This window comes from Scatophagus argus, chromosome 17, assembly GCF_020382885.2.
Source record: "Scatophagus argus isolate fScaArg1 chromosome 17, fScaArg1.pri, whole genome shotgun sequence".
NCBI classification, from domain to species: Eukaryota; Metazoa; Chordata; class Actinopteri; family Scatophagidae; genus Scatophagus; species Scatophagus argus.
Window position 1 is genome coordinate 5,049,592 of NC_058509.1, and position 25,392 is coordinate 5,074,983.

The window sequence follows — 25,392 nt, forward strand, 5'->3', positions numbered from 1 at the left end:
TTGTCAAAATTATGACAAAACTGATGATGAGACACGCTTTATCATAATTATGAGATTATGAGAGATTATTATGAGTGAAAAGTGGATATATTTTATAATTTTATAACTAATTACAAGAAAGTTTCTCATAATTAGGACTTTGTGGCTCATAATCGTAAGAAACTCATAAAGTTATGAAAATCCTTCTCAAAATTCTGACATTGTCTGCTAATTAGGTAATTATTTATATAACTTCTCAGGGTTATGACTTAGTGCATCATAACTACAAATTTATCTCACAGTCATTATAACTTTCTAAAAAAAGAATAATAATAATAAGAGATTAATTATGGAAAAATTAGAGAGTGAATGAACTTCTATATCAAAGATCTGGTTTAGCATGAATCAGCAAAAATATGAAACATACTTTATTTATTTTATTAAAGAATTATGTACAATAAAATAAACAAACACTCGGGTTCCCTGAAACATCATTCAGGCCAGACTCAACACTCACGCCAAAAAGAAAACTGAATCGCTGCGTAGCGTAAATTTGGTCAAAACAGTCATGAAGCTACAAGAAGTCAGCTGTCAGCAGGCACGGCAGGTTGTCCAAAGGGAAAAGCATCATCACTTATTTCCAGACTCCATTAAGACCAACATGCTGTCGCCCCTTCTGCTGACCCACCAAGACTCTAATGGCGTAACTGGCACAGTTCTGGTCTGTGGAGATCCTGAGCAGAGCACTGGTCACATGAGTCATTATCAACACACTGTAGAAACAAACACTGTGCTTTCCCTCCATACACGGGTTTCAATCCACCTACAGCAATCGGTATTGCAAGGTAAAATGAGCAGGAACATGAAAGAAGTTTGTACTGTTGCAGAGAAAGTGAGGCTACTGGAAATAAAGTTTGAGCTTAAATCCGTTGAGTTTTATGTCGCGAAAGTACACGGAATTAACTGGCCGAGAAGGTAAACACAGCTGACAGAATTCTTAGACATTTCAATACAGATAAATGATGTGCAGAAAGTAGGTACCACTGTTGTTTTTTTTCCTTTTTTGTTTTTTTTTTGTTTGGCATATGTCACCTGTGAGACTGTACAGATTCAGCTCACATTTAGTCCATTTTCAGTTCAGTTTTCTGAGTTCAGTTCATCAGCTGCAGCTCAGCGTCTCCAACTGATTCACATTCAGTTTCACTCAGTAAAGGCAACGTGTGACGGACAGCAGGCACGCGTGCTTCCATTATTATTTCATCGTGCACTTTAGGTAAACTCACACTCGTCCCTCGTCTCACCATCATCGCCCTTTAAACGGCACTCCCGTTCAGTGCGGCGTACTTCAGGCCTGTCAGGCTCTTGCTGGACGAGCTGACGACTTGCGGCGAGGTGCCAACTTCAAACACTTCGTGGATGGCTTTTCGGAAACAATGGAAATTGTATTCAATCAAACCTAGAGAGAGAAAAAAGATAATACATGTAAAGCCCAAAACAGTGCCCAAAACTGTGGGTAAAGACTGTTTTAGTAAATCTACACACCTTTCCTCTCAAAACTCTCCTCTCTGAGGATGCAGACGAGTGCGAGGAACTTGGTGACCTCTTTCAAATAAAGGACTGTAGTGTTGTTGAGCTTGATGATAGCCAAAGACTCCTTGTCATAGGCACAGCCGCTGCCATCCTGCATTAGCCTGCCAAGGAGAAGACAGAACGAGGCCCTCAAACGCTGCAGAAAACGGACACGATCGCTGCCAGCACTTGGAGTACAGTATACTTCATCTCACCCGTAAATGCAGGAGACATCAATGACAACATCTATCATATCGCAGCAGAGTTCGTAGGACTGCATGTCAACAGGAGAGCTGTCTGTGGCGATGTAAATCTTACTAACAACATCAAACAGGAAGGCTTTCTCGATGCCAGAATGCTGCAAAACATGAAGGATGTCAACGAGAGAAGGTACAAACAAGACACATGGCTTTTTTTGGTAGGTAATGTAAAGTAACAAAAATGAAACAACATACAGAGATGAAAATGTTCAACAGGTTCTCCAGCGTCGGCAGCTGAGGAATGAGCTTCTGGACGACTTTACTGAAGGCCTCGAATATGGAGTGGTCATAGATGCTGGTTAGGTAGAAACTGAGGAAGGGGAAGCAGGAGAGTAGAGTTAAAACACAACAAAACTAACAAGTTGGTGCCAAAGCCTCAGCTCAAATACTCCATGACTACCACCGATCCACCGTGGCAGAAATGTCTGACACCACAGGCAGGAATCAACCACAGAAACAGCTCCATTTGTTAGATGTAGGAGTTGTACAACATTGGGGTACATTTTAAAACTGCATTCACAAATTTTGGACAGCTTAGGGGAAGCTGGGTGCCCTTAAAAAGCACAGCACTGGCATGTTATCACTTTAGAAGGTTAATATGGTTGATAACAGCTGCTTATTTACACATCAAATCTGGTAACCTCACAGATCAAGTCCAATATTTGCTGTTTTTCATGACTGTTTCAACTTATCAGACTTGCATTTTGCACGTGCAGCTTGGGGGCGGCACGGTGGTGCAGTGGTTAGCACTGTCGCCTCATAGAGGGTTCCAGGTTCGAATCCCGGTCTGGGCCCTTCTATGTGGAGTTTGAATGTTCTCCCTGTGCCTGCGTGGGTTTTCTCCGGGTACTCCGGCTTCCTCCCACAATACCAAAAACATGCATATTAGGTTAATTGGCTACTCTAAATTGCCCCTAGGTGTGAGTATGAGAGTGTGTGGTTGTTTGTCTTTGTGTGTTGGCCCTGCGATTGACTGGCGACCAGTCCAGGGTGTACCCCGCCTCTCGCCCGTAGTCAGCTGGGATAGGCTCCAGCCCCCCCGCGACCCTGACGGATAAGCGGTATAGAAAATGGATGGATGGATGGACGTGCAGCTTGGCACACAGAGCAAAACAGGCAGCCCGTGAATTTTATGAAGTGAGATTTGTCCCAAAGTGACCAAACCACAAAACTTAAGTGCGATGGAAACTGAGATCAGCGCAACTCGTTTCTGTTCACTCTTCTAACGGCTGCGACTTTAAGCTCTGAATGCACTGATGCACTGAACTCTGCTAAGCTTCTTCTGAATCAGACACTGGAACAACCTCCTTTACTATTGGGTGTGACTGAGTGTTGGTCCCGGCAGAAATGATGCTTCGTGCTGCACTGGAATTTTATAATTAAATGACAGCCAGGGTGCTCCTGTTTTATTTCTCTTAATATTTGGTTCTTTAGCTGCTAACCTGACAAAACTAGCTGCTTATTTTGTCTGTCTGCAGCCTGGTGCTGAGCAGGAAGCCTACAGAGCATTTTTAAAAATTTTTTTCACCCATGAAAAAGATCTGCCCGCTCCGGGAAATGAGGCTGACGAGAGCAGAGATTACAGGCCAGAACACCACAACAATCTGATTACCGTAGTTAAAAGTCTTGGCAGATCTGAGAGAAACTGCGTGATAAATCTTTGTGTGTCTGCCACTTTTATGTTAAACACAGTTTTTACATCCATTCTTAATATGAAAACAATAGTAAGTGCAGCTTTATGGCGCATTTGGTAATTTCACACACTGAGAACTTCAGAGAGGCCCGAAGTGAGTTCAGTTAATCAGAAATCACGCGGCATGACGTGACGTCAGTTAAGTTCACACAACAGGCTCGTGTTTAGCGCATGTGATGCTTTTACACTAAAAGAAAACGAAAGAAAAATACATCAGGTTGGTGAGTTGAACCCTTAACAAAGCTTTCCTTTACTGCCTTTTTCATTTCAGCTAAGATTCAGTCAGCACAACAGTTTAATTTGGTTAAAGGAGCAGGATTAGCATCGTCTTCATTACGAGGTGCGATGATTTTCCTGCTGACCTACAGGGATTTACTCCATTCAGTGCATAAAAGAACTATGACAAATAATCGAATTCCGAATTGGCTCAGTTGTTGGGTTACAACATTTCCCCTCCTTTCTGGTGCTTTAGCAGAGCACATACAACTTTCACCCTGTTTGACTTCGAGCGCAAAAACCAGACCTGTGCAGACATGTCCCACACTCACCTGAGGTGTACTTTCTCCAGGCTGGCATCTGCCAGATCATCGTTGGCCCTCTGATGAATGTCTCTTTGTGTTTCTATTTTGTGGTCATCTGAGAGACCGTCTACTTTATGGATGAACACCTCAAAGTTGATGTCTGGATTGACTTTGTAGGCTCTGGACACAGTGAGATGCAACCGCCCAAGAGCCTCGACGTAGTCGTCCTAAAAATAAGAGACATATTCAGGGGAGAAGGTGACTGATCTCACACAGGAAGCCTTTCAGACCTGCAATGTAAGCAGCAACTTAAACTAATGTCATCCTACCTGAGCGTCAATGACAAAGATCAACGCGCCGGTTCCTTTGAAGATCATCTCGCTGTCAAATGTGGGGTCGAAAAAGTCCACCTGGCCGGGAAAGTCCCAGATCTGGAAGTTGACAAAGGAGCTGCTGGAGATGTCATCCTTGTAGATTTTGTTGGTGCTTTCGAGGAACAGCGTCTCATTGGGTGACATCTTGTGGAATACGACCTGGCCAGAGGCGCATAAGGGTTATCGTCTTGGTTAATTCAAGTCTTCTGTGATTCACCGTCTTCATTCTCTTAGTCTATCTTTGTCAAAAACCTTTTAACTTACCATGCTTAATGTTAAGCGGTGCGTTTGTATTCTATTTACTTAATAATGTCTTTCTGTTTCTCTATATTATAATTCTGCTACAGATACTTCTATATACTCTGTTTACACAGTACATGACACCTGTTATATATCTGTCCATATCTGTAGCTCCGATTTCTCAAATTAAAGGGAGCACATTTTTCCTCCTGAATCAATGTTAAAACGACAGAGCGTAATCTGTTGTACAGAATATTTCTCAATCAGTTTTCCAGAAAATCTATTGCATCACCATAGAAAATTAAGAAGTTGATCATCTTACTGTCCATTCCAATTAACTTGCTGACAATTCAGTTTTTGAGTTTTGCATTTTTAAGAAATATACATTTTTTACATTAACAGATTAGGTGAATTCTGACCAAAACATGAAGCAAATTAGATATTATTAAATCATCACACATTTGTCTGTTTTACCGTAATACTGATTGCTGTTTTTTGAGTTGTTGTTCAACTTTATGAGGACATACCAGGAAGTTTTTTGAATATTTCACCCAATTAAGTATTAAAAGCACCGTTCAGTACAAGGAAATAGTATTCAAGAGCAGCAAGACTACTACAGCTTCCGGTACTATCGTGAAGTTGAATCCACACCCCCCTAAAACACTTTCACAAACAAAAAACTAAACATTATAACCGCCATCAAGGTGGGGTTTACTGTTGTATTAGCTGTTTTCCAGTCAAGTGAGTTCAGAGATGTGCTCCTTGGTTGAGGTAATTTACCTTCTGAATGGATGACTTTCCACTCCGTCTCAGTCCCATCAGCAGTATCCTCGGTTTGTCAGCTGATGAGGAGCTCTCCTCCATGTCTGGCTCCTCCACCCCGTAGCCAAAACTTTTGGGAAACGAACCCACAACATCGTAACTCCCGGTTAATGCAGGCTCCTCATACTGAATAGACATCCTCTATTTTACAACCTGGAATCCTCTCTATTAGTTATGTCCACCTTAAAGCCGGTCAGTATTTGAACTTGTAGTTAAGTGGCTAAATAATCCGCACTGCAATGTTGTGGTCGATGATTTTCACAACTAGCTAGCATGGCAAGCTAAATTGGCTAGCAGCGAGACCGTAGTGTTTATATGTTAAAATGACACTTCAGGCCGTAACGTATCCACGTTCAGTTTAAAGTAAAAGCTACCAAGATGTTAAGCAACCATAAGTCCGGCACAGATTTGGCTAAATAAAACTAGAACACCGCGTCAGTATTGTTACAAAAAATGCTAGTCACAAGTTAGACATTTCCGCCTACTTTGCTACAAGCCCCGCCCCTTACATCTCATTGGCTGTTCGTCACGTATTCACGTGATCTAAATTATAACACACAGAATCAGGAAGAATACAGCAAGCTTGAAGAACATGAGCGGTGAGTAATCTGTTTTAGAAATGTCACAGAATTTGGGAGGTTAGATCAACCTAGTACATTTAAACTGTATGCATTTTTAAAGTGTTGGGTTGATTTTAACCTTCTTCAAAGCGTACCTGTGCTACTCCACATTTCCAAAACACGTATTTAGTCATTGATTTCGTTAATGTGCAGCTCTTACATCCGTTAGTTAGCTTGTTCGGGCTTACTTCGCCATGTTTCAGTCGGGTTGCTGTGCTGATCCACCAGATAATGTCTGTGCCGTTATAATGAACTGAAAGCACTGTAGGCACACGCAGCTTACTTTCTGTTTTTCACATCATGGCTGCACCTTCTGGCTGATGGTCAACCCATTTTGAATACATTTTGTTTTACAGGACAAAGAGAGCACAATAAAAATAGAAAGTCTGACAACAAACTTAACATGTACGGCTAACACTAACCTGTTTATACAGCTTATTGTAAGGCAATAAACCAGACACAACTGCGTTAATGTATACAGAGTCCACAGGCATTGAAAGGCATTGGATTTTGTTTTGCGTTTAAGGACATAAACAGATATTAGATCATGGGCCACACTTTACTCATTTACACGAGTTTTGCACGAGATGTGTCTCGATGAAACGGTGCAAAGTGAATAAGGGATGTATTTTTGTTTCAGGGTGCAGGATGACAGCAGCCCTCCTGTGTCTTCTCCTGGCCAGTCCAGTTCTGCTGGGTGCTGGCAGCCCAGTTCATAACTCCAACAATGGGACCGTACCGCTGGTGCTGTGGCACGGGATGGGTGAGTGACCGTGTCGCTCATTCATCGCATTCGTCTTGCTGACATTAAATGGAATAATTTGCCTTCACAATTACTCTTTTTAGCTCCTTAACATCCACCTCCACCCTTTTGTTTCTCCTTATGGTTGAAACAATAATTTTATTCAACTCTGTCCGACAGTATATCACAATAGATATTATCAGCGTGTGTCAGTTCTTTATTGCTTGAACTCCGTTCCATCAAATATAAACGAATATAAATGGATTTTGCAACATTTTCATTACAAAACTCAAACTGATGTTTATTTGCTATCCTTGGAAAGATTGAGATCTTCTCTAAAGATGAGGCTGCACATCACACTGCAGAGTCAAGAGTTTGTAATGATGGACACACAGACAAAGTAGTCATTAGGGTGCACATGTTTGTCTCCTTTGAGTCACAAGCCTAAACTTATAAGGAGATAAGAAACTAAAAAAAAGCAACTCTTGATCTTGTTTGACTTGTAAAGGGACAAAATGTTAAAAGTGATATCAGTTTGGTCTTCAGACAGCAACAACAGGAAGGGTTTACTGCCGGAGAGCAACTCCCATGGCGGTTAATTATGTGTCCAATCCGCCCGTGTTATTGCCTGTACTGGAGCGAAAGTGAAAGCAAAAAAACCAACAAAAGCACAGCTTCTTATAAACATGAACGTTTACACTGTCAGTGGCTCTGTTTCAGTGCAGTACAAGCTTTGCCTGACGTGTGGCGTGAGATGAGATAAGATGAGATGAGGTGTGCAGCCTCAGAGTTATACTTACACCTGGAAGGTTGCCCATTGAAACTCTAAATACCATCAGGGGAAATGAGAAAACAACAACACTTTCTGGTCTCCTTGAACAACAGTGATTTAGACGCCTCTGAGGTACCTCTTTCAGGTTACATAAGTTGTTATGACTCCACTGAAGCTTCTCTGTGTCTTAAAGATCTATCATGTACCATTTCTGCATTAAAATGTGCAAAGACGACCAGACATTTGTGATATTTTTTTGTTTTTGAGTTGAGTACGGCAAACCTAAAACATGTTAACGTGAGCCAGAATATTCCTGAAAAAAGAAAAAAGCTTTTGCTTATGATGATCTTCTTTTGATAAGGTTACGTAATAAAGCTGCTGTTCCTTTTTCTTACTATCAGTAAATCAAATAAGAAGACCAAAAAACGACAAGTAAGAGGAGAGTCAGGTTTAGTTTAACAGTTGAAATGATATTAAAGTGAATATTTACGTGTCTGCCAGGTGACAACTGCTGTAACCCGCTCAGCATGGGGGCCATAAAGAAGATGATCGAGGAGGAGATCCCTGGCGTCTACGTGCTCTCGCTGATGATTGGAAAGGATGTTGTGAAGGTACTTTGACTGGATGTTTCATCAATGTTTCATCAAATATCAAAGATCAGGATCAAGGATCAAGGAAGTTTATTGTCATACCAGCTCACATTTACATGTTTATGGTAAGAAATTAGGAGCAATAAGTAGAATACAAAAATATGAAATGAAAAGTTGAATAAAATAGAAATATAAGCGAAGTAAAAAATAGAATATATATGAGCTAAGTACAAATACAATATAAAAACTAAACATTTGAGAAAAATAAATAAAGAAGCCAGTTTTAGCATGTGCAGCATAAATATGCATGTGCAAGTGTGTGCTAGTATGAGGTAATCCAGGAAGTAGTCTGTAATATTGCACTTGAAGGTGTAAAGTGTTTGTAGTGCAGGTCTGTGTTGTCGGGGGTGGAGCGTCTACAGGGCAAATACTGTTGTTTTACGATTCTGTGCAAGGTGCCTGAATTCACTCAGAGCCTTAAGCAGAAAATAATCATTTCCTCATCTTGCACAAACAAACGCTCAGTGCACGTTTAGCCGAGAATGTCACATGTGAACCGACAGTCTTAGACACGTACGGATAAACAGAGAAAAATCTGAAAACCAATAATTGTAAAAGTATATAAAGCTAAAGCAAGAACAGAAATAAATATAGAAAGAGAATTACAAGACAAGCAGCAGTGCGGTCTCAGGTGACGTGGTGGTCTGGTTCGTCCTACATCAGGTTCGATTGATACGTCCACATGACATGTGAGGACTCCTATTCTGTGGTATTTGCAGTGCTAGTGGCACAGGTTGCATCAGAAAAATGGCTCCTTTATAAGTTCACTATGTGATATTTCAGCGTTAATATTCATAGCAAACCAGCATGACTACGTCGCTTTCTGCTTTGATCCGTCGACACGCCGTGACTCAATCTCTCAGCGTTTCTCCTCGCGGACGGTGCTCGTTCTCTTGCTTTAATCTGTCCGTCACGCTTCCAACTTTTCATGTCTCTCCTCCTGCAGGACACAGAAAATGGGTTTTTCATGGATGTGAATGAGCAGGTGTCCATGGTGTGCAGTCAGCTGGCTCAGGACCCCAAGTTGAAGGGAGGATACAATGCTATGGGCTTCTCCCAGGGAGGACAGTTTCTGTATGTAACCAGTGTTCTGGTTTTGTTATGTTAATGTGGTAGAAACTGGACAAATTCAGGATGCAGGATTTAACTGTGCTTGAGAAAGTCAAGATATTAAGGTTCAAAAGTCCTGAGCTTTATTCTCTTCTCTTGAAGTATTTGTATCCTGATGAAAATGAGGAAGCTCATTTTGACTTTTCCCGGTTCCTCTTCCTCACAGGAGAGCCGTGGCTCAGCGCTGCCCCTCTCCACCAATGAAAACCCTGATCTCCATCGGTGGTCAGCAACAAGGTAAAGTCATGACAAAAAACCAAAATGTCAGTCCGGCTCACTTCCCTCTGCAATAAAACATTTCTATTTCTATTTCTACACCGGTCTGCAGGGTGAGTGAATGCAGAATTTTAGATTCTTAGCATCAAATGTGGTAGTAGAATTCTCGAACAATCTTTTTGTACCACAGACTGACTCCAAGAGGCACATGCAATCTGCTCATATTCAGTCCAAAAACAAAACCATCAGTGATTTGAAAAGTCTTGTCTGTGTTGTCATTGCATTTTTTGTTCCAAAACTAAAATCAATATGATAACCCGTAGTGTTTTTCACTCCTCAGGTGTGTACGGGCTGCCCAGGTGTCCCGGAGAGAGCTCCCACATCTGCGACATGATACGCAAAGCTCTGAACAGCGGGGCTTACACCGACTTGGTTCAAAAACAGTACGTCGTCTTTCACTTCCTGTCTGTGTGTTTGTTACCGTGCACAGTTCTTTGGTCTGTTTGTTCTGTTTGCCTGATGTGCAGCACTGACGGGCTTGTTGTGTCTTGTGGTTATCAGCCTGGTGCAGGCGCAGTACTGGCACGACCCCCTTAACGACGACCTGTACAAGAAGCACAGCCTCTTCCTGGCCGACATCAATCAGGAGAGGGTCAGTATGCAGCCGCAGCGCTTTCACCAAGGCGGACGAAGTAGTTCAGATACCGAGAGCAGACGTGTGTGTGTGTGTGAAAATGTTTGTTCTTCACCATGGAAAAAGTAGCTTGACAAAATATGCGTATCGTAAGGTTGACTTGCTGGCTTTTTTTTTTAACGGCATCCCATTTGTCAAACTAACTGATTGATAAAGAATACTTTTTTAGTAGTATGGAATAATACATAAGGAATTTGAAGAGTGAATATTAGTCAAAATCAGAATGGAAATAATTTTCTGTGTTCTCTTCTTGTCTCCCAGTGTTTGTGTTGTTGTTGTTTTAATATGTATACATATATAGTTATGCAGATACTCTCTGTAAACATCAGTATGTTTTTTAAGACCTGGTGTTCTGATTTAAAGGCTGTGAATGAAACGTATAAGAAGAACCTCCAGCTGCTGGAGAAGTTCGTCATGGTCAAGTTCCTGCAGGACACTGTGGTGGATCCTGTTGTTACCGAGGTAACACACACACACACACGCATGCACACACTCCACAGTGGTTCTGCATCACATCAACTGCTTTGTCTATAAGCTGTGTCCGAGTGCAATAAAGCAGCATCTCAAACTGTCTCGTCCTGATTCTTGCCGTAGTGGTTCGGCTTCCTGAAAACCGGTCAGGCCAAGGAGACTGAAACTCTGCAGGAGAGCGTTCTCTACAAAGAGGTAACCGTGTTGTACTGACTTTTGAGGAAATACAGCAGACGTTGTGGCTGTCGTTTCCTTTTAACTCGTGGATTCATATTAAAAAATCTGACAAAGCTTTACATGTTATTTCACGACGTGTCGTTAAGTTTTCGTGAACACAAATCTGGATCATCAGGAAAATCTGAAACATGAAACTGGAACTCGTCCATATTCGTGTCACTTTGTTCATAACTGAATTGCTGAACAAATTGCAAATGTGGAACCAGTGAAAGTTAATGTGTTGGACATTTTTTAATTCAAGCCGAAAAATGCTGTAACACGATTGCCGTTTACACAGTTAAAAAGGTCCTGACTGAATCTTTCGAACTCAGTGCTTTAGCATCTCACACTACAGACGGCTTTCAGGGGCCTTCAGAGTTACATTTGAAGGTGTAAAGATCAAACTTTAAAACCGAGTCGTTTCTGCTTGCAGGATCGTCTGGGCCTGGCAGCAATGGACAAAGCTGGAAAGCTGGTTTTTCTGGAAACAGAGGGAGACCACCTCCAGTTCAGCAGAGAGTGGTTCAACGCGCACCTGCTGCCTTATTTACGCTAGAAATAACGAAATCCATCAGACTTCAGCAGAGTCAGCATAAATTCTGTTTCTAAAGCAATATAATGAACAGTAAGAGTAAATAAATGAATAACCAGAGCAGGGATGCAGAAAGCACATGTCGATGCCGTCTTTGTGATGCTTTGTGATTTTAGCTGCTAATTTGTGAATGTGCTGCTGTTTCACTAACACTAGACTGTCGGTGTTATTTCGAGAGGTAGCTGTTCTGATGAACAAAAACTGTTTTTAAGAAATGTTGCACTGAGCATTTTCTCTCTTTCCCCCCCTCCGTCCCCTCTTTTAACAGACTAACGTACATCAATTTGCGCTCTTTGTACATATTACATGTTTAATCCAATAAAGACAAACCAAAGGACACACTTTATTGCAACGTTTTTAATGATGTCTCCAGTACTAATGAGCAGAATTCTGATTTTGGACCCAAAAATAACAAAAAACAAACAACAAAAAAAAAAAGAGGTAAAAGAAAAAGAGAGACGATATAAAAGAAAGTTCAGAGATGAACCTCGCAGCTTCGAGAGCTGAAGACGACCGAAGAGTGCAGACATGGCTCATGGCGAGTGGAGAGACGATGGTCAGGCTAATATTTTAAGACTAATTCAGTATTTATTCACATCTATACAGATGGTTACAGCTGATATTTCCAATCTACAGACTGAGGTGGAGGTGAAGCATTTCTCAACAACGATTATGTCCTTCAGTCTTGCCGTTCTCTTCCACTTTGTGCGAACATCTCTTGGCTCTTTGTCGCAAACTTTTTCTTACATGCCTCCTTATATGGAATGTTTTTCTTATTACTCGGGAATGTCCTGTGTGTGGGTTTGATGGTGTTCCTGCTATTTTATCTGTTTCAACATCATCTGGATGGAGAGCTTCATGATGTGCTACAACACAGTGGTTTTTGTGACACAACTCTGTTTTTATTCCTATTTAAGTGCTCTGAGAGTGTTGACTTTTTTTCATATTATTATCCTCTATGAATGTTAATATTGTTACACTTAACTTCAGCAGAGGTGATATGGATGCCATCATCCCCTGTGGCAAAGGGTTTGACAAGTGCTTCACCAATGAATTGCATATAATGGAACAAAAACCTAGCAGCCCCTCCCAACCAGGAAGAGCAGAAAGAAAAGAAGAGCAGCCTGAAGCGTCCTGATTGGCTGCGGTGATTTTGTAGCAGAGAAAGGAATATCCCTGTTCCAATGCTGGCTATTTTACATGTTAAATTTAGCTTAGCATCATCCAGATAAAAAGAAAATATATCATACAGAGCATCCCAGCTATTGGCAAAACAAAATGAATGTTTTTGAAAAGCGCTCACTGGCTCACAGGGAAAACCAATTTAAATGACAAGCTGCTCCCTGCTGATTGGCTGGAGGATTTGCTCCAGGTAAGAGCGAGCAGTCCTCTCATTGGCTTTACGGAAGGGACAGCTTAAGCTGTGATTGGCTGCTCAGGGCGAGGGACATTTGACGCATGAGGTCCAAATCTCAGTCTACAGTGTGAGAGTTAGCTGGTGGGGGTGGTGGATCAGTCAGGAAGGCGGTCGCAAAAACAGGGTGGGGATGGTGTGGAGGAGGGGCGGCTATTTCACATGCAGCCCCTGGCCCGTCTACCCGGCGATCTCTGTTGCTGTGGTAACGAGCTTGCTGCCGTCCCAGACGGTCTTGAACTGCTCAGGAACGGGGATCTCCGTCTGCAAGAGGAGCGTAAGAAAGAGGGAAGCCATGATGTAACGTACCCGTCATATGCTGGTGATGCAGGACCAGTCGGCAAACATTCTATATTTTCATTTTGTTTGTGGCTCTAGGACTCCACTGAGGATGTAAATCTATGATAACGGCTCACAAATAGTTTTAGATAAACAAACAAAAAAAAGGGTTAATTTACTAAAACACAAGGACATGGCTGTTTTCAGTAAAGGTTCCTCTGACAAAAGGAAATGATGCCTTTCTTACGTCTTTTCATGGGAGTCTTCTGATCCTGAAAAGATACTCACAAATTCTCCGTCTTTGTTGGGTACCAGAACGTTCATCTCTGAGCTCTTGGCGCTGATGATCTCACAGCTCAGGGAGTCCTTGCTCAAGTAGACATGGCAACCGTCCGTCTTGTTGATGGAGATAGTGGGGACTCTGCCCATGACCTGGAGATAAAAAGGCGACAAAATGAACATGTATATACTGTGCATGAGATGGCTGCTGGTTAGCGCCGAGCGGCTTGCCTTGTATAACTACATGAATATAAAGCCGGCTGTTGATATTCAGAGGAGTGGTGAGACAGCAGAAACCACTGAGTGATATGAAATCCAACAAAGCCAGGAGGTGTCTGGCAAAAGTCTGCTGAGCCACATGCGGGTCCTGGTGCCCGTAACAGTTTTGTTATCACACTGCATCTCTTACACACCTGGATCCGGACATCCCTGCAGTTGATGATCTCTATGATGCCCACGACATCATCAAACACCAGGCCCATTTTCTTACAGTTGTCTGATGGAGAGGAACAAACACACATTTAGAGGACAGACACACACACGTGTTGATCTTAACAGGTGTTGATAAACACGACCAGGTTTTCCATTGGTAATCAACATTAATGAATTATTACTTTAGTTATTCTTTGTCTTGTTTCTCTTTGGGGGAAATTTTATTGGACGTGTGCTCGGTGTCAGTATCGGTGAATTATGACCGATACTACTGGACACCAGGGGGTGATCAAGATGCTCTGGCTTCACTTTTGGGAAGCTCTCACATCGTCTCCCATCTTCATACACAGTCACTGGCCACAGCCTGCTCAAACCACTGACAGCTTTGAGAGCAAAACACAACTAACTTCCTGTTTTCACAACACAGGGATGCACCTGTCATGCCTTCACCTCACACAGTACCTGTTAACCTCACAGGCCTCCCCTTCAAGTCTCAGACCGAGTGAGTTTCACCCCCTCCAAACATCCGACACATAGCTTTGTTCTTACCTAGAGTGATGGAGTTGATTTTGCCCTTGACCTGCAGGGTGCTCTTGTTACACTTGAAAGCATAAACCACTTGTTTCAGCTCAGTGTCGCTGATCACCAGGTCCTGCACTCCCTCCTGGTTCTCCTGCAGAGGGCAAGAGGGAAAAAAATGTGTGAAGAAAATACACCTAAATGATTCATTTGACAATATGAGACTAAAGCAGGACAAAACAGAGTTACTATAAAAGGCTAATAAAAAAAACCCCAAAACAAAACAAAAAAATTTGGCAACTTTACAAAATACTATTCCGGTTCCATGGCTCATTGTGGTTGTCTGAGAGCCTTCTGCATAAACAAATCACTTCAAGCGAAAGCACAGGAACAACAGCTCTACTGTAGTTAATCTGGCCTGTCCTTTTTTTCCCCAACAGGGAAACTAACCACAAGTTAAAATAAACTCAGCTCAGGCTAAGAGTTTTAGTGAGAGTGAACCAACAACTCACCACTTTCCACTTCTTCCCTTCCAGCTCCAACACGGGGGGCTGCGTGCGGCTCGGGGCGGCAGTCGCGGCAGGTCGGGGAGTCGGGGAACAGAAAGGTTTTGGTCCGGTGCGTACCGGAGCAGCCTGACCCCTCAGTGTGGGATTCTTGTGGGTCTTCTGGTCATCACTGACATGCTTTAGGCCTGGAGAGGTCAAGGAAGTACAATTTAAAGTATTTGTACGTTAAAAGTTTTGTACTTTTAACTTTTAACTCAGTTACAATTTTTGACTCGTGGTTAAAATTAGCGCCACCATGACCAGCCATATTAAAATAAACAGTGAAATAGTAATCAAAAGACAGGGGACATTTTTCTGCTTTCAATTTTGGTACTTCGAGTACATTTTGTGATTAAAACTTTACTGAGGTAAAAGTATAAAAGTGATCAGCGGCTCCGGTCACTGAGACAGCCTACCCTTGGTGATGTCGGCTCCCTTGTTGATGGAGGCGAACAAAGCGTTACGGTCGTCAGCACCTGCATCGCCGCCGCCGCCAGAGGGTCCGCCGATGTCCATGGGAGGAGGAGGAGGACCGGGGGGAGGTGGGGGAGGACATCCACCAGCAGGAGCACTTGGGGGAGCCGCGGAGGCTGAAGCTATGGGACCCTGAAGTGGACAGAGCATTAGAAACGTTGAAGCCATCTAATGTCACAGCATGTGATTCAGCTGACACGTTTTAACATTGATGCTTAGAAAAAAGTAATTGACAGATAATCAGATATCAGTGATTTCACTGAGGGTAATAACACCAAACTACTCAGACCATAAAAGCAAGAACAAGGACCGTATTTATTTTTGCTCTTCAGGGTTACCCTTTTACTTCACTGTGAGTACATGCGAGTCGTTTGATAAATATGGTTTGTCCCGAATACTGCTTGTGGGGGCTTTTAAGCCTCAGTGAGAATTACCTGTGAAGATTCAAAGAGGGACGATGGACAATGTAAGCCATCAAATTCATGGTCATTCGGGACACCTGACCATCACATCAACCGGGACTTTAATGACATCTCATTCTAAATACACAGACAGCTTTGCAGCTATAACTGCTTCCACTCCTCTGGGAAGGCTTTCCAGTCAAGTTCTTCCACACCAAACTCATCCAACCATGTCTTTATGGAGCTTTGCTTTGTGCACTGGGGCACAGTCATGCTGGAATAGAAAAGGGCCTTCAACAAACTGTTGCCACAAAGTTGGAAGCATAGCATTGTCCAAAATGTCTTGGTATGCTGAAGTAAAGGGGCTGAGTCCAACCCCTGAAGAACAGCCCCATAAAAAGGTGTGTCTGGATACTTTTGTCTACATAGGGAACTTTGCTATTACTGTTATGAGACTAATGTGAGATAAGGACAGGAGGGGAGACCATTCCTGCCTCCAAGGTCTCTAAAGTCAATTGAACAAGCGAGCGTGGAGCACAGAGGGTTCTTAAGTGTAATTGTTTTGTTGAGACTCACACTCTTGCTCCAGGTCAGTCCGGTGGTGTGGTGCTGTTTGATGTAGTTTTGCAGCTCAGTCCAGATGGAGACGTAGGCCTTCACCCAGTCCACATGTGTCTTGTCCCTGACAGGAAGAGACAGCAACAGGGTTGTCTGCTGATTGTCTTTTCTCATTCAAACCTTGACTTTTGTCTTAGTTATGCTTCTTTTTGCTTTGCTATAGCAGTTTATTGCTCTTTTTTCACAGGAAAACACGCAGTGCATGAGTCCGTCCACACACACCAACAGAACCAGAAATATACTTATTGAAATACAACATGTCACATTTTCTAACCCGCATTGACCACTGATCTCACACTGTGTGAACTGACTGTTGTGAGCCTTCCATTTATATACAGCTTTACTGTAATGCAACTGATGAGCACAAACAGGCCGATCTAAGCTGGATAACTTTTACCTTCTAACTTGACTGCGACTCAGCAAGTCCACTCATACAAAACACAGAGGGTTTGATTTTAGACCTAAATGCAGGAAGCACCAGCATGAGTCAGCGTGTCGCGTGGCAGCGCTGACTCAGTAAAACCGTACTTAAAAAGAGCCTGGAGGAAGCAGAGATGGAAGACAGATGGGTTGAGCAAACTGCTCAGCTGCATATGAAATATAACTGGACTCTTTAAGTTATCCAGAATTATGACAATTCAATAACAAATGATGCAAAAGGAAGCCTGCAAGATTTTTGTGTCACATCTAAAAATCGGCGTGTCTCCGCTGTGGACAAAGTAGGAACTGCAATACACTCAGGCTTCACTTACTTTTCCTTGTAATCCTTGAGCACACGGTTGGTGTAGAACATGGCGGCGTCCTGCATCTCTTTCACGTAGGGACACGGCTTAGGAGCCTGGGACACACACAAAAAAAAAAGCTCAACACAACTGCATCCATGCCTAAACCAACATTAAATCAATAGTTTGACACTTTAAGAAGTGCACATTTTTGCTTTTTTGCAGACAGGGAGGCAACGAGTTTAGCTTAGAATTAACAAAATAGACTGGACACTGGGGGATACAAAGCTCGTCTGGTTCTCTTCAAAGTTTAAAAATTAAGTTCACCAATTAAAAAGGAACTAGTTTGACATTTTGGGAGCTATGCTGCAATACCAAACTCACGTCTATGCACTAAATATGAAGCTAGAGCCAAAAGACAGTTAGCTCAACATATAGACTGGAAGCGGGGGGTGAAAACAGCCAGTATGGCTCTGTTCAACACTTCAGTTTATATCTGAATTAAACATAAATACAGGACATAATATACAGTTGGCTAAATCCGCGTAAGAGGAGCTGCTTTCCAGTATTTGTGCACAGCCAAGCCGCTGCTGGCTGTAGATTAATATTTAGCCAAGAAACATGAGTGTGGCATTAACCCTCTCATCTACCTGATTATGCATTTTGAAAAATGTTCCTTTAAACTGCTTACAACAGCAGAAAACAGGGGGTAAAAGTAATAAATTCAGGTCACATGCTGTGTTTATAATGAGATCTTCACGATACTGCGTATAAAGAATGAATGTATCCTTTATGTGCATATGAAAACCCGATGAATTATTCATAGAGATCAAAACAAAGAGTTAATCATCTAAACTGTAACAGTGGAGCTCTGTTGGTGCTGTCAGCCAAGAAACTGCTGCTCACCAGTCAGCGATGACAGAATCAAAAGCGAGGCTTGTTTCCGGCCATTACACACTCATTTATCTGCCCCCACACGCACACAAACACGGGGCTACTCTGGTACAACACAAGCCAAGAGCCAAAAATCTTCCAGCCTCACCATGGCGACCCATCCGAGGGCGGGCACGCTCTCGCTCACGGCAGACAGGTGGTTGAAAAGCGGCGAGCTGCGGTTCTGCTCGCGAAACGCCTGCACCTGCTGGATCGCTTTGGACACTGGCTGCAAGAGGGACGTCAAAACTGCCTGGAGGGGAAAGAAACGACAGAAAGTTTGGCTTGAGTTGTTTCAGTTTCTTAGATTGATAAAATCAAAAAGACATAATGTTTCAAACAAACACTCTAAACACTCTAAAGCACTGGCCCCCAAAGAACAATACTTAACCCGAGGTCATTTCTGAACCCTCACACATAACGTAAATAAAAATGTTGTATTGGTGCCATCATTTAAATCTGAATATAACATCAGGAAGCAACGCCACGACAGAGAACCTGTACAGGAGAGTGAAGGGGCTGCAAGGACGAAAACATTATCAATTATGCAAACTGATTGGATCGCTGTTGCTCATTTAACCAAGACATCAACTGAACGAGCATTCGCAAAGTGTGTTTAACTCACATCAGAGGGCTTCTGGCAGGAGGAGGCCTTTATGAGGAGCTGTCTCTGACTGGTGATCGCCTGCTTCATCATTTCTGCCTGTGACAGCAGAGGGAAACCATCTCAACAGAAGCATGTTGGAGAACAAATGATTTTCTGTGCAGAAATGAACCAGTCGTACTTAACCGGCACATTCTCAGCATCTGAAGCGTAACTTACGTGTTTCTGGACGTCACCCCCGATCTTCTGGCTGAGGGACAGGTACTGGGCCACGGGTCCGCTGACGATCACGTCAAAGGCCTCAACGTACGCTGATACGGCTACAGAGAAGAAAAACACACAAGATACAAACTGTGACTGTGAGATGTGGGGAAAAAAATGGAATAAGCAGCTGAAAACATTAAAAAGCTGGTGGGCAGAGCATCAACACCGCAAGGTATTTAAGCTGCATCACTACACCCTGAAGAGGTCACAGTTCACAAATGCTGACATCCAGACTATTCCTGTGCAACGGCATAAGTGGTCTGTTTAACTGCTTGTTGATGAAGGATAATCAAATGTTGACTGGCAACATTGAAAAAGCCCAGAAGCTCCCATCGGGCTCAGGTTTAGTCTACGCTGACTAACAGCAGGAGTCAGAGCGACCAGACTCCTAATTTGTGATCGTTACCTCCACCAGCTGAATCTCCAGCGCTGCCTCCTGGGCCGGACATGGACTCCAGGCGGTTCACTGCCACCTCCAGCCGCTGCACCAGACTCGCCAACTCAGCCATATCTGTGAGGTGGACAAAACCATGAAGGAGGGCACAAACAACGAAATAATTAAGTATGAGCATGATGAGGTCATATAAATCTTTTTTTTTGTTTGGCAATGAACACAAGTTTGTGCCGACTGACCCACTGATGCTCAGTTCAGTTGCTGGACTGTGAACAAGACTTAAAACACTATATTATAGAGTGCAGGATATACACACACTACACCCCATCACCTGGAAACAAATCTTTTTCTTTTCAATTATTGTTATTATGTTTGACCCCGTGTTTATATTCAGAACAGCTCTTAATTACCCAGGCACAGTGTTACTTCCTGTTCTAGTCATCTTCTAATTGGGAGGTGAATTACTCCTGAGAATCAAGGTGGCTGCAATTACTGCATCTAAGAAATTGTTCATGTTGATAGGATAACAAACAGCAGTGCACTGGATGCTGGGCAAGTTTTTCCTTGGTTGATTCAGTCCTACGGGGTTTGGTGGACATGTGCGTCTGCCTGCAATTCGACGTCAACAACACCAGTGTCTCTACTTCAGGAAGTCTCATGGTGGTAGCTGATTTTCTTGCGTATTTCAAGGGGTCAAAATAGTTAAAATTATCCACCAATTCATAACAATAACTTTGTAAAGGGATTACAAAGTGCATATATGAACAAAAAGAAAATCAGTTGAATCAGAAATGTGCCTTTCCTCTCGCTCTTCTCTGTTAATAATCTTGTGACCATTCAGATTTATCTTTCAACACTTGCGTAGGGCACGGCAGGCGAATCAAACCAATCTTACACAGTGTGACATAAAAATTCACCTGCAAGGTCACTGTTATTATTATTATTACACAGTATACAGAGGAAGCTACACACAATGGAGTTCATTTTTTTTCCTATATGTAAATCTGCAACGTTTAAGAAAGCTCTTTAGGCCCAGTAGTGGAAGCCACAGAATTCCCAGTTTGTGATTGAGTAACAAAAAACAAGGAAGAATGTGTCTGTAAGCAGGTCAGGTCTTGCTGAGTGAAGGTATGCACATCATTACCAGTTACTGCAGACTCTCTGCAGCACGCTGGCCTGCCCGCTCATCCCAACTATGTCGTTTGCAGATGCTTGCAACAAAACCAACGTCGAGCTTTGAGAGAAGCAACTACAGTCTAGTCTCTACAGTCTGTGTGCCAGCATGCAAATCGATTCTCTTAACTTACCCCTGAAAGCACAAGACAACTTCTAGCATAATCCTACAGTCGCAGCTACACACACGTCAGGTGAGAAAGGCTAACATTACGTAAGGCAGCTGTAACCTGACCCTGCCTTCATTAGTGCAGCCGAGAGTGTTTCAGGTCTCAGGTACTTACACCTGGCTGACGGTGAATGGAGGCACACAGAACACTCTCACTAATGAGACCAAGTGAGATAAAGCTGCCACTACCATCTCACTTTCACTACGGAGGGACTGAACTAAATCTTTAGATATCTCAAAGACTGGGAGGGACGAAGCCAGAGTCAAGTCCGTTTGCACTTTCCTGGTTAGAATAATGGAGGTAAAAGAGTTATAGTTGTGTAAATGGGTTGCAATCCACTTTGGGCAGGCTGTCAAACACCATCTTGTAATTTGTGCTACCACAACGTTTGGTCAAATTCATAATCTGTGTGTGTCTGTGTTTTATCTTTGAGATAGTTCCTGAGCTAATAAAGAAAAAGATCATTTAAGACCCTTGTTTGGCTAGACTTCTTCCTCTTCTTCTTGTGTTAAGACAACACAAGAAAATGTGTTGTTGTTTTTTTTCCCAAAAAAGGATCATTAATGGTGTTAGTGCCAAAACTGAAGTATCTCTGTGTTATGAAGATATGAATGATATGAAGTCATATCATTAGGGCAGTATAAACAGCATTTTATTACTACCATAACTCAGATAACTGACTGAGCTAATGCAGGAAAGGTGTCACATTTAAAACTAAAAGACAAAACACTTTGATAGACACAGCAGTGCTCTTCCTGCAGCAGAGCTGGCAGTCCGATTGTAAAATGCCTCAACTCTTCTCTTTCCTCTTCAGTTGCAAATTAATTTCTCCATAAGGCGTGGAGATAAAATTAGATCATAACAGGGCTCACGCCCCTACAACCCTTCACCTAAAAGCCTAAATGATCAGGGCCAAAGGTGGATTTATGGTATACCCGCAGTTGCCAGAGTTCAACCGTGACATTTCCTGCTCTCGGCTGAGAGATGACTCAGTGGCAATCAGGAAGGGAGTGGCCCATAAAAGGTGTATGCTGAAGGAAAAGATACAAAAAAACAAACAAAAAAACACAAGTACCTAAATGTGTGACTTGCTTAAAGCGCTTTAAGTACTGCAGATGACAAACTGTACTGTTCATAACCAACACTGACAAACTTCCTTGTTAGTGTTCTGCCAAACTGCAAATCCCTCAGTGAGACACACTTGGGCTTGTTGGATTTCCTGTTCCATCAGTTTAGGTCCTGCAGAACATTTCCTAAAGTGCACTGAAGTAAAAGACCACATATGCCCAAGCCAAGTGCTGACCAGAAAGGAAACATTGCTGTCAAGGAAGTGGAAACAACTTTCCAGAGACATGCGGGCAAATATAGCAATGGCTCGAGCCAGGGAATCATGCCTTTCAAAACATTTTCCTTTGATTTAAGCACTATAAAAAGCAAGATGACCAAAACTGGGGCTTAAACGCAATTTCGGAGGTGGAGAAAACTCTCTACTTTGCATTTTTCCTCCTTGTCAACAAATCCCATAAAACAGGCAAAACCAGAGGTAAACGGATCCGACTGTGTTGTCCCACGTTCCCAATAAATACAGTATTTAGTCCTGTTTGATTGACAGGTGCTGGGTGATGTAATTACAAATTACATCACCCAGCTGTTATATGAAAATACTGAGCCTTTAAAGAATTAATACTATATATTTACTTGTATATATTTGCTTTTTGCCAGAAACAGGTGAGGGGGTCAGAACTCGATGAGAGACAAATGCATTGTTAGTTCTGATCTTGTAATGCATTTGTTAGTTTGTTTGTTATATCACCAGTCTTACTTTAAACTAGATTTCAGACTAAGAATATTAAAGTACAGCAGATGCAACATCTACAAAGCATGTAAGTGCATGAATCATATGCAATGATGAGGGTCATAAGACCAGCATTAAAGCTTATTTTACAAAGGGACAATACGATTATGAGGTTAAGATTTGTGTACTCTCCTTTGCAGAAGGGCATGTTCTGCTACTCTCTGCCTTCTAAAAACTATCCAGTGGCGTTTGAATTAATTTAAAACAGTCGCACTAACACAAAATCTGTTCAGATATTAAATTCCTTGGAAAGATTTATTTAACCATGGATTATATTTGCTTCCACTGCATTATAGCTTGATTGTCGTCCTCCAATATGTTAAACCCCGCCAGCTGTATTTATAGACTCACATCTGTGCACAGAAATCAGCATGGAGGGGCAGTGAAGTAGGTTTGACCTGTGTGAGGGTTGATTTCTGCCGGGGGGGGGGGGGTATTCTGACATAAAGAAGCCACCGTCGACCTTTTTCCAACTGTTTGCACTGAGTAAAACAAAACACACAGCATCTCTTCCTTGTCGCAGAGGCAGAAGTAGGCCAAAGCAATGGCGGTGAGCTATAACATCCCTAACAGTCCTACTTCGGTGGGCTCAAGACTCCAAACAAATCAAGTTCAAGCCGCTGATGTTAATGCGATCACTGGAGTTTCAATCAGACGGATGCTAGCCAGACTAAAGCTAGCTAGCGGAACCGGTGGGTGTCGTGCGAAATTCTGTGACCCGGCGAGTTTATTTCCCCCCACCAACCAGCCCATGAACCGTTACGTACACGTCGCCTCGATTACATTATGAGCGTCAGATGAGACGTTTTGACTGCATGAATATTCTCAGAGTTAGCACATTCGTCCCTCATTAACATTAACTCGTTCTTGACGGTTGCTTCATCGACGAGGAAGCAGTCTCCCGGGTATGCAAAATGTGTCAAAACACCACTGGCGACAACAGAGGAGCTAGTTAAATTAAATCTGCGCTGACTCCTGTCGAACTGCTTGTTTGACAAAGCAACAAAGACGTCCCAAGTTAGAGATAAGTATAATTAATTAGCCCGATTTCTGTCTGCTGTACCCCCCTCCTCCCCTCCCTGTTGTTGAACGTCTTCTATCTGTTTCGGCATTTCCTGGTTTTTTCTCTCTCCCTCACACACACCCCTCCCTCTGTTAGCTAATGCTACTGTAGTCTGCAGAAAAAAGAGAAGTTTCCACATTTCAGCGAGCCAGCATCTCTATAGTGAACAACTCAGAAAAGAACAGAAGAACGAAAACATTTTACGGATCTGGGTCAGTTAACGGCCAAGCGTCAGATTCTGCGGCTAACAGTGTAGCAGCCTCGGCTAGCCGGGTGTGTTAGCATCACACCGATTTCAATAAATTATTTCCGAATTATCCGATGCCGCGGCGACAGACTGTTGTCCATTTCGCGTCATTTTGACGCTGTAGCGTAACCGTTAAATGAGCTACAAACCTCGCATCGCAGCGGTCACACCCCACTTACCTGCTATACTGGTTAAGCAGTGATTTGGTGTTGAATATCGCAGTCAACTTCGCCGTGGGAGTGTTGCTGCAGGCTTGCAGGACAGACTGGGCTTCGTCTTTTTCTTCCTGTATGTGAGTGAATTTACCCAGCTGTCACCGCGCCGCGTTTCCGCCCTTGTTCGCGCAACTAATTCCTTTCCCATATAAGGAGCGCGAGAGTCTGAGGGCAGCAATTTAAGGAAAAGAAGAAAAAGACGAAACAACCGCTTTTCTTCCTCTTATCACACGTCTGAAGGATACGCAGCAGAGGCACGCCATCATGACATTGTTTTTTGTTTACTTTAAAGAATACTCGGCTTAATGTCTCTGGGACAGTCACAAATACTGCATATCCATATGTGTGCACTTTAGCATAAAGACTGAAGGGAGTGTTTTATTGTGTTCTGTTCCAGCATGTTTTCTGGGCTGTCATGGCCTGTGGACTCAGTAAACTAAATGTTTTTTTCTCTCCCATGAGTGTATTGTTCAAAGTATGCACATAACTTAAAATCTAGCAAGCAAGCAAAGGTGCCTCTCGTGTACAAAATTAACTTTTTAATGTTAATATTATTCCTTACAGTTGGATAAACAGAGGAAAACACAAAATCCTCACCAAATCATAAGATGGTGAATATTTAGCATTTTTCATTTAAAATTGTTTTTCCTGTCACTCAACTAATCGATTAATCGACTGTTACAACCCTTACGTGCTGTAAACAAAGGTAAAGTGAAGTTTCAGCTACTTGGAAAGGAAGAGGAGTAAACAAACCTCCAGCAGAGGTACAAAACACGTCGACATAATAGTACAGGACAACTTCCAGGCCTGCTATTTAAACTTTCAGAGGCAGTGATGTGTTTGCTGACCTCTGCTGTCATCATGAGGTGAAATTGCATAACTTAAGCTGCACGCTTCCATCATCAATTGTTATGGACGCCATCATGTCAGGCTTCGGGTTAATGGAGCAGCAAAGGACAACCATCGGGGTTAACGGGCTTATAAAAGTCACAGAGAAAACAGTGGAGATGATGGAGATGTGTGAATGTGATGTTGGCTTATATCAGTTTGTGCAAAATGTGTATTCAAGGGGGTCGGGTAGCAAACAGCACTCACAGAGGTAACAATAACAGTATGAGGATGCAGTATTGTACATGGTGCACCTGTGCTAAGGTGCAATAATTAACAATAGATCATGCTACAGTGAAGGGAAGTTTCCTGCCATGGTAACCATTAAAAACATTTTTTTTTTTTTTTTTTCTCTGGGA

The 25,392-nt window shown here is 42.6% G+C and overlaps 3 protein-coding genes across 3 annotated transcripts; 1 reads left to right on the plus strand and 2 right to left on the minus strand.

Annotated features, from left to right (window-relative positions):
- Positions 1-396: 396 nt before the first annotated feature.
- Positions 397-5,771, minus strand: rragcb (Ras-related GTP binding Cb). Its single transcript, XM_046417557.1, has 7 exons — positions 5,417-5,771; positions 4,352-4,555; positions 4,050-4,249; positions 2,004-2,118; positions 1,764-1,906; positions 1,522-1,670; positions 397-1,435 (listed from the first exon to the last, which is right to left on the minus strand). The coding sequence occupies exons 1-7, from the start codon at positions 5,594-5,596 to the stop codon at positions 1,293-1,295; spliced, it is 1,134 nt and encodes a 377-aa protein (XP_046273513.1). The 5' UTR covers positions 5,597-5,771; the 3' UTR covers positions 397-1,292.
- A 149-nt stretch (positions 5,772-5,920) lies between these two features.
- On the plus strand, positions 5,921-11,882 carry ppt1 (palmitoyl-protein thioesterase 1 (ceroid-lipofuscinosis, neuronal 1, infantile)). The gene is made up of 10 exons (XM_046417558.1): positions 5,921-6,057; positions 6,719-6,841; positions 8,094-8,203; positions 9,189-9,316; positions 9,519-9,589; positions 9,909-10,011; positions 10,130-10,220; positions 10,626-10,724; positions 10,857-10,928; positions 11,383-11,882. The coding sequence occupies exons 1-10, from the start codon at positions 6,051-6,053 to the stop codon at positions 11,503-11,505; spliced, it is 927 nt and encodes a 308-aa protein (XP_046273514.1). The 5' UTR covers positions 5,921-6,050; the 3' UTR covers positions 11,506-11,882.
- A 1-nt stretch (position 11,883) lies between these two features.
- cap1 (CAP, adenylate cyclase-associated protein 1 (yeast)) lies at positions 11,884-24,264 on the minus strand. Its single transcript, XM_046417554.1, has 13 exons — positions 24,110-24,264; positions 19,435-19,539; positions 18,984-19,084; positions 18,786-18,863; positions 18,270-18,413; positions 17,258-17,343; positions 16,464-16,569; positions 15,429-15,618; positions 14,977-15,158; positions 14,495-14,618; positions 13,927-14,009; positions 13,523-13,666; positions 11,884-13,219 (listed from the first exon to the last, which is right to left on the minus strand). Exons 2-13 carry the CDS (start codon positions 19,535-19,537, stop codon positions 13,136-13,138), a joined length of 1,425 nt encoding a protein of 474 aa, XP_046273510.1. The 5' UTR covers positions 19,538-19,539; positions 24,110-24,264; the 3' UTR covers positions 11,884-13,135.
- Positions 24,265-25,392: the final 1,128 nt, after the last annotated feature.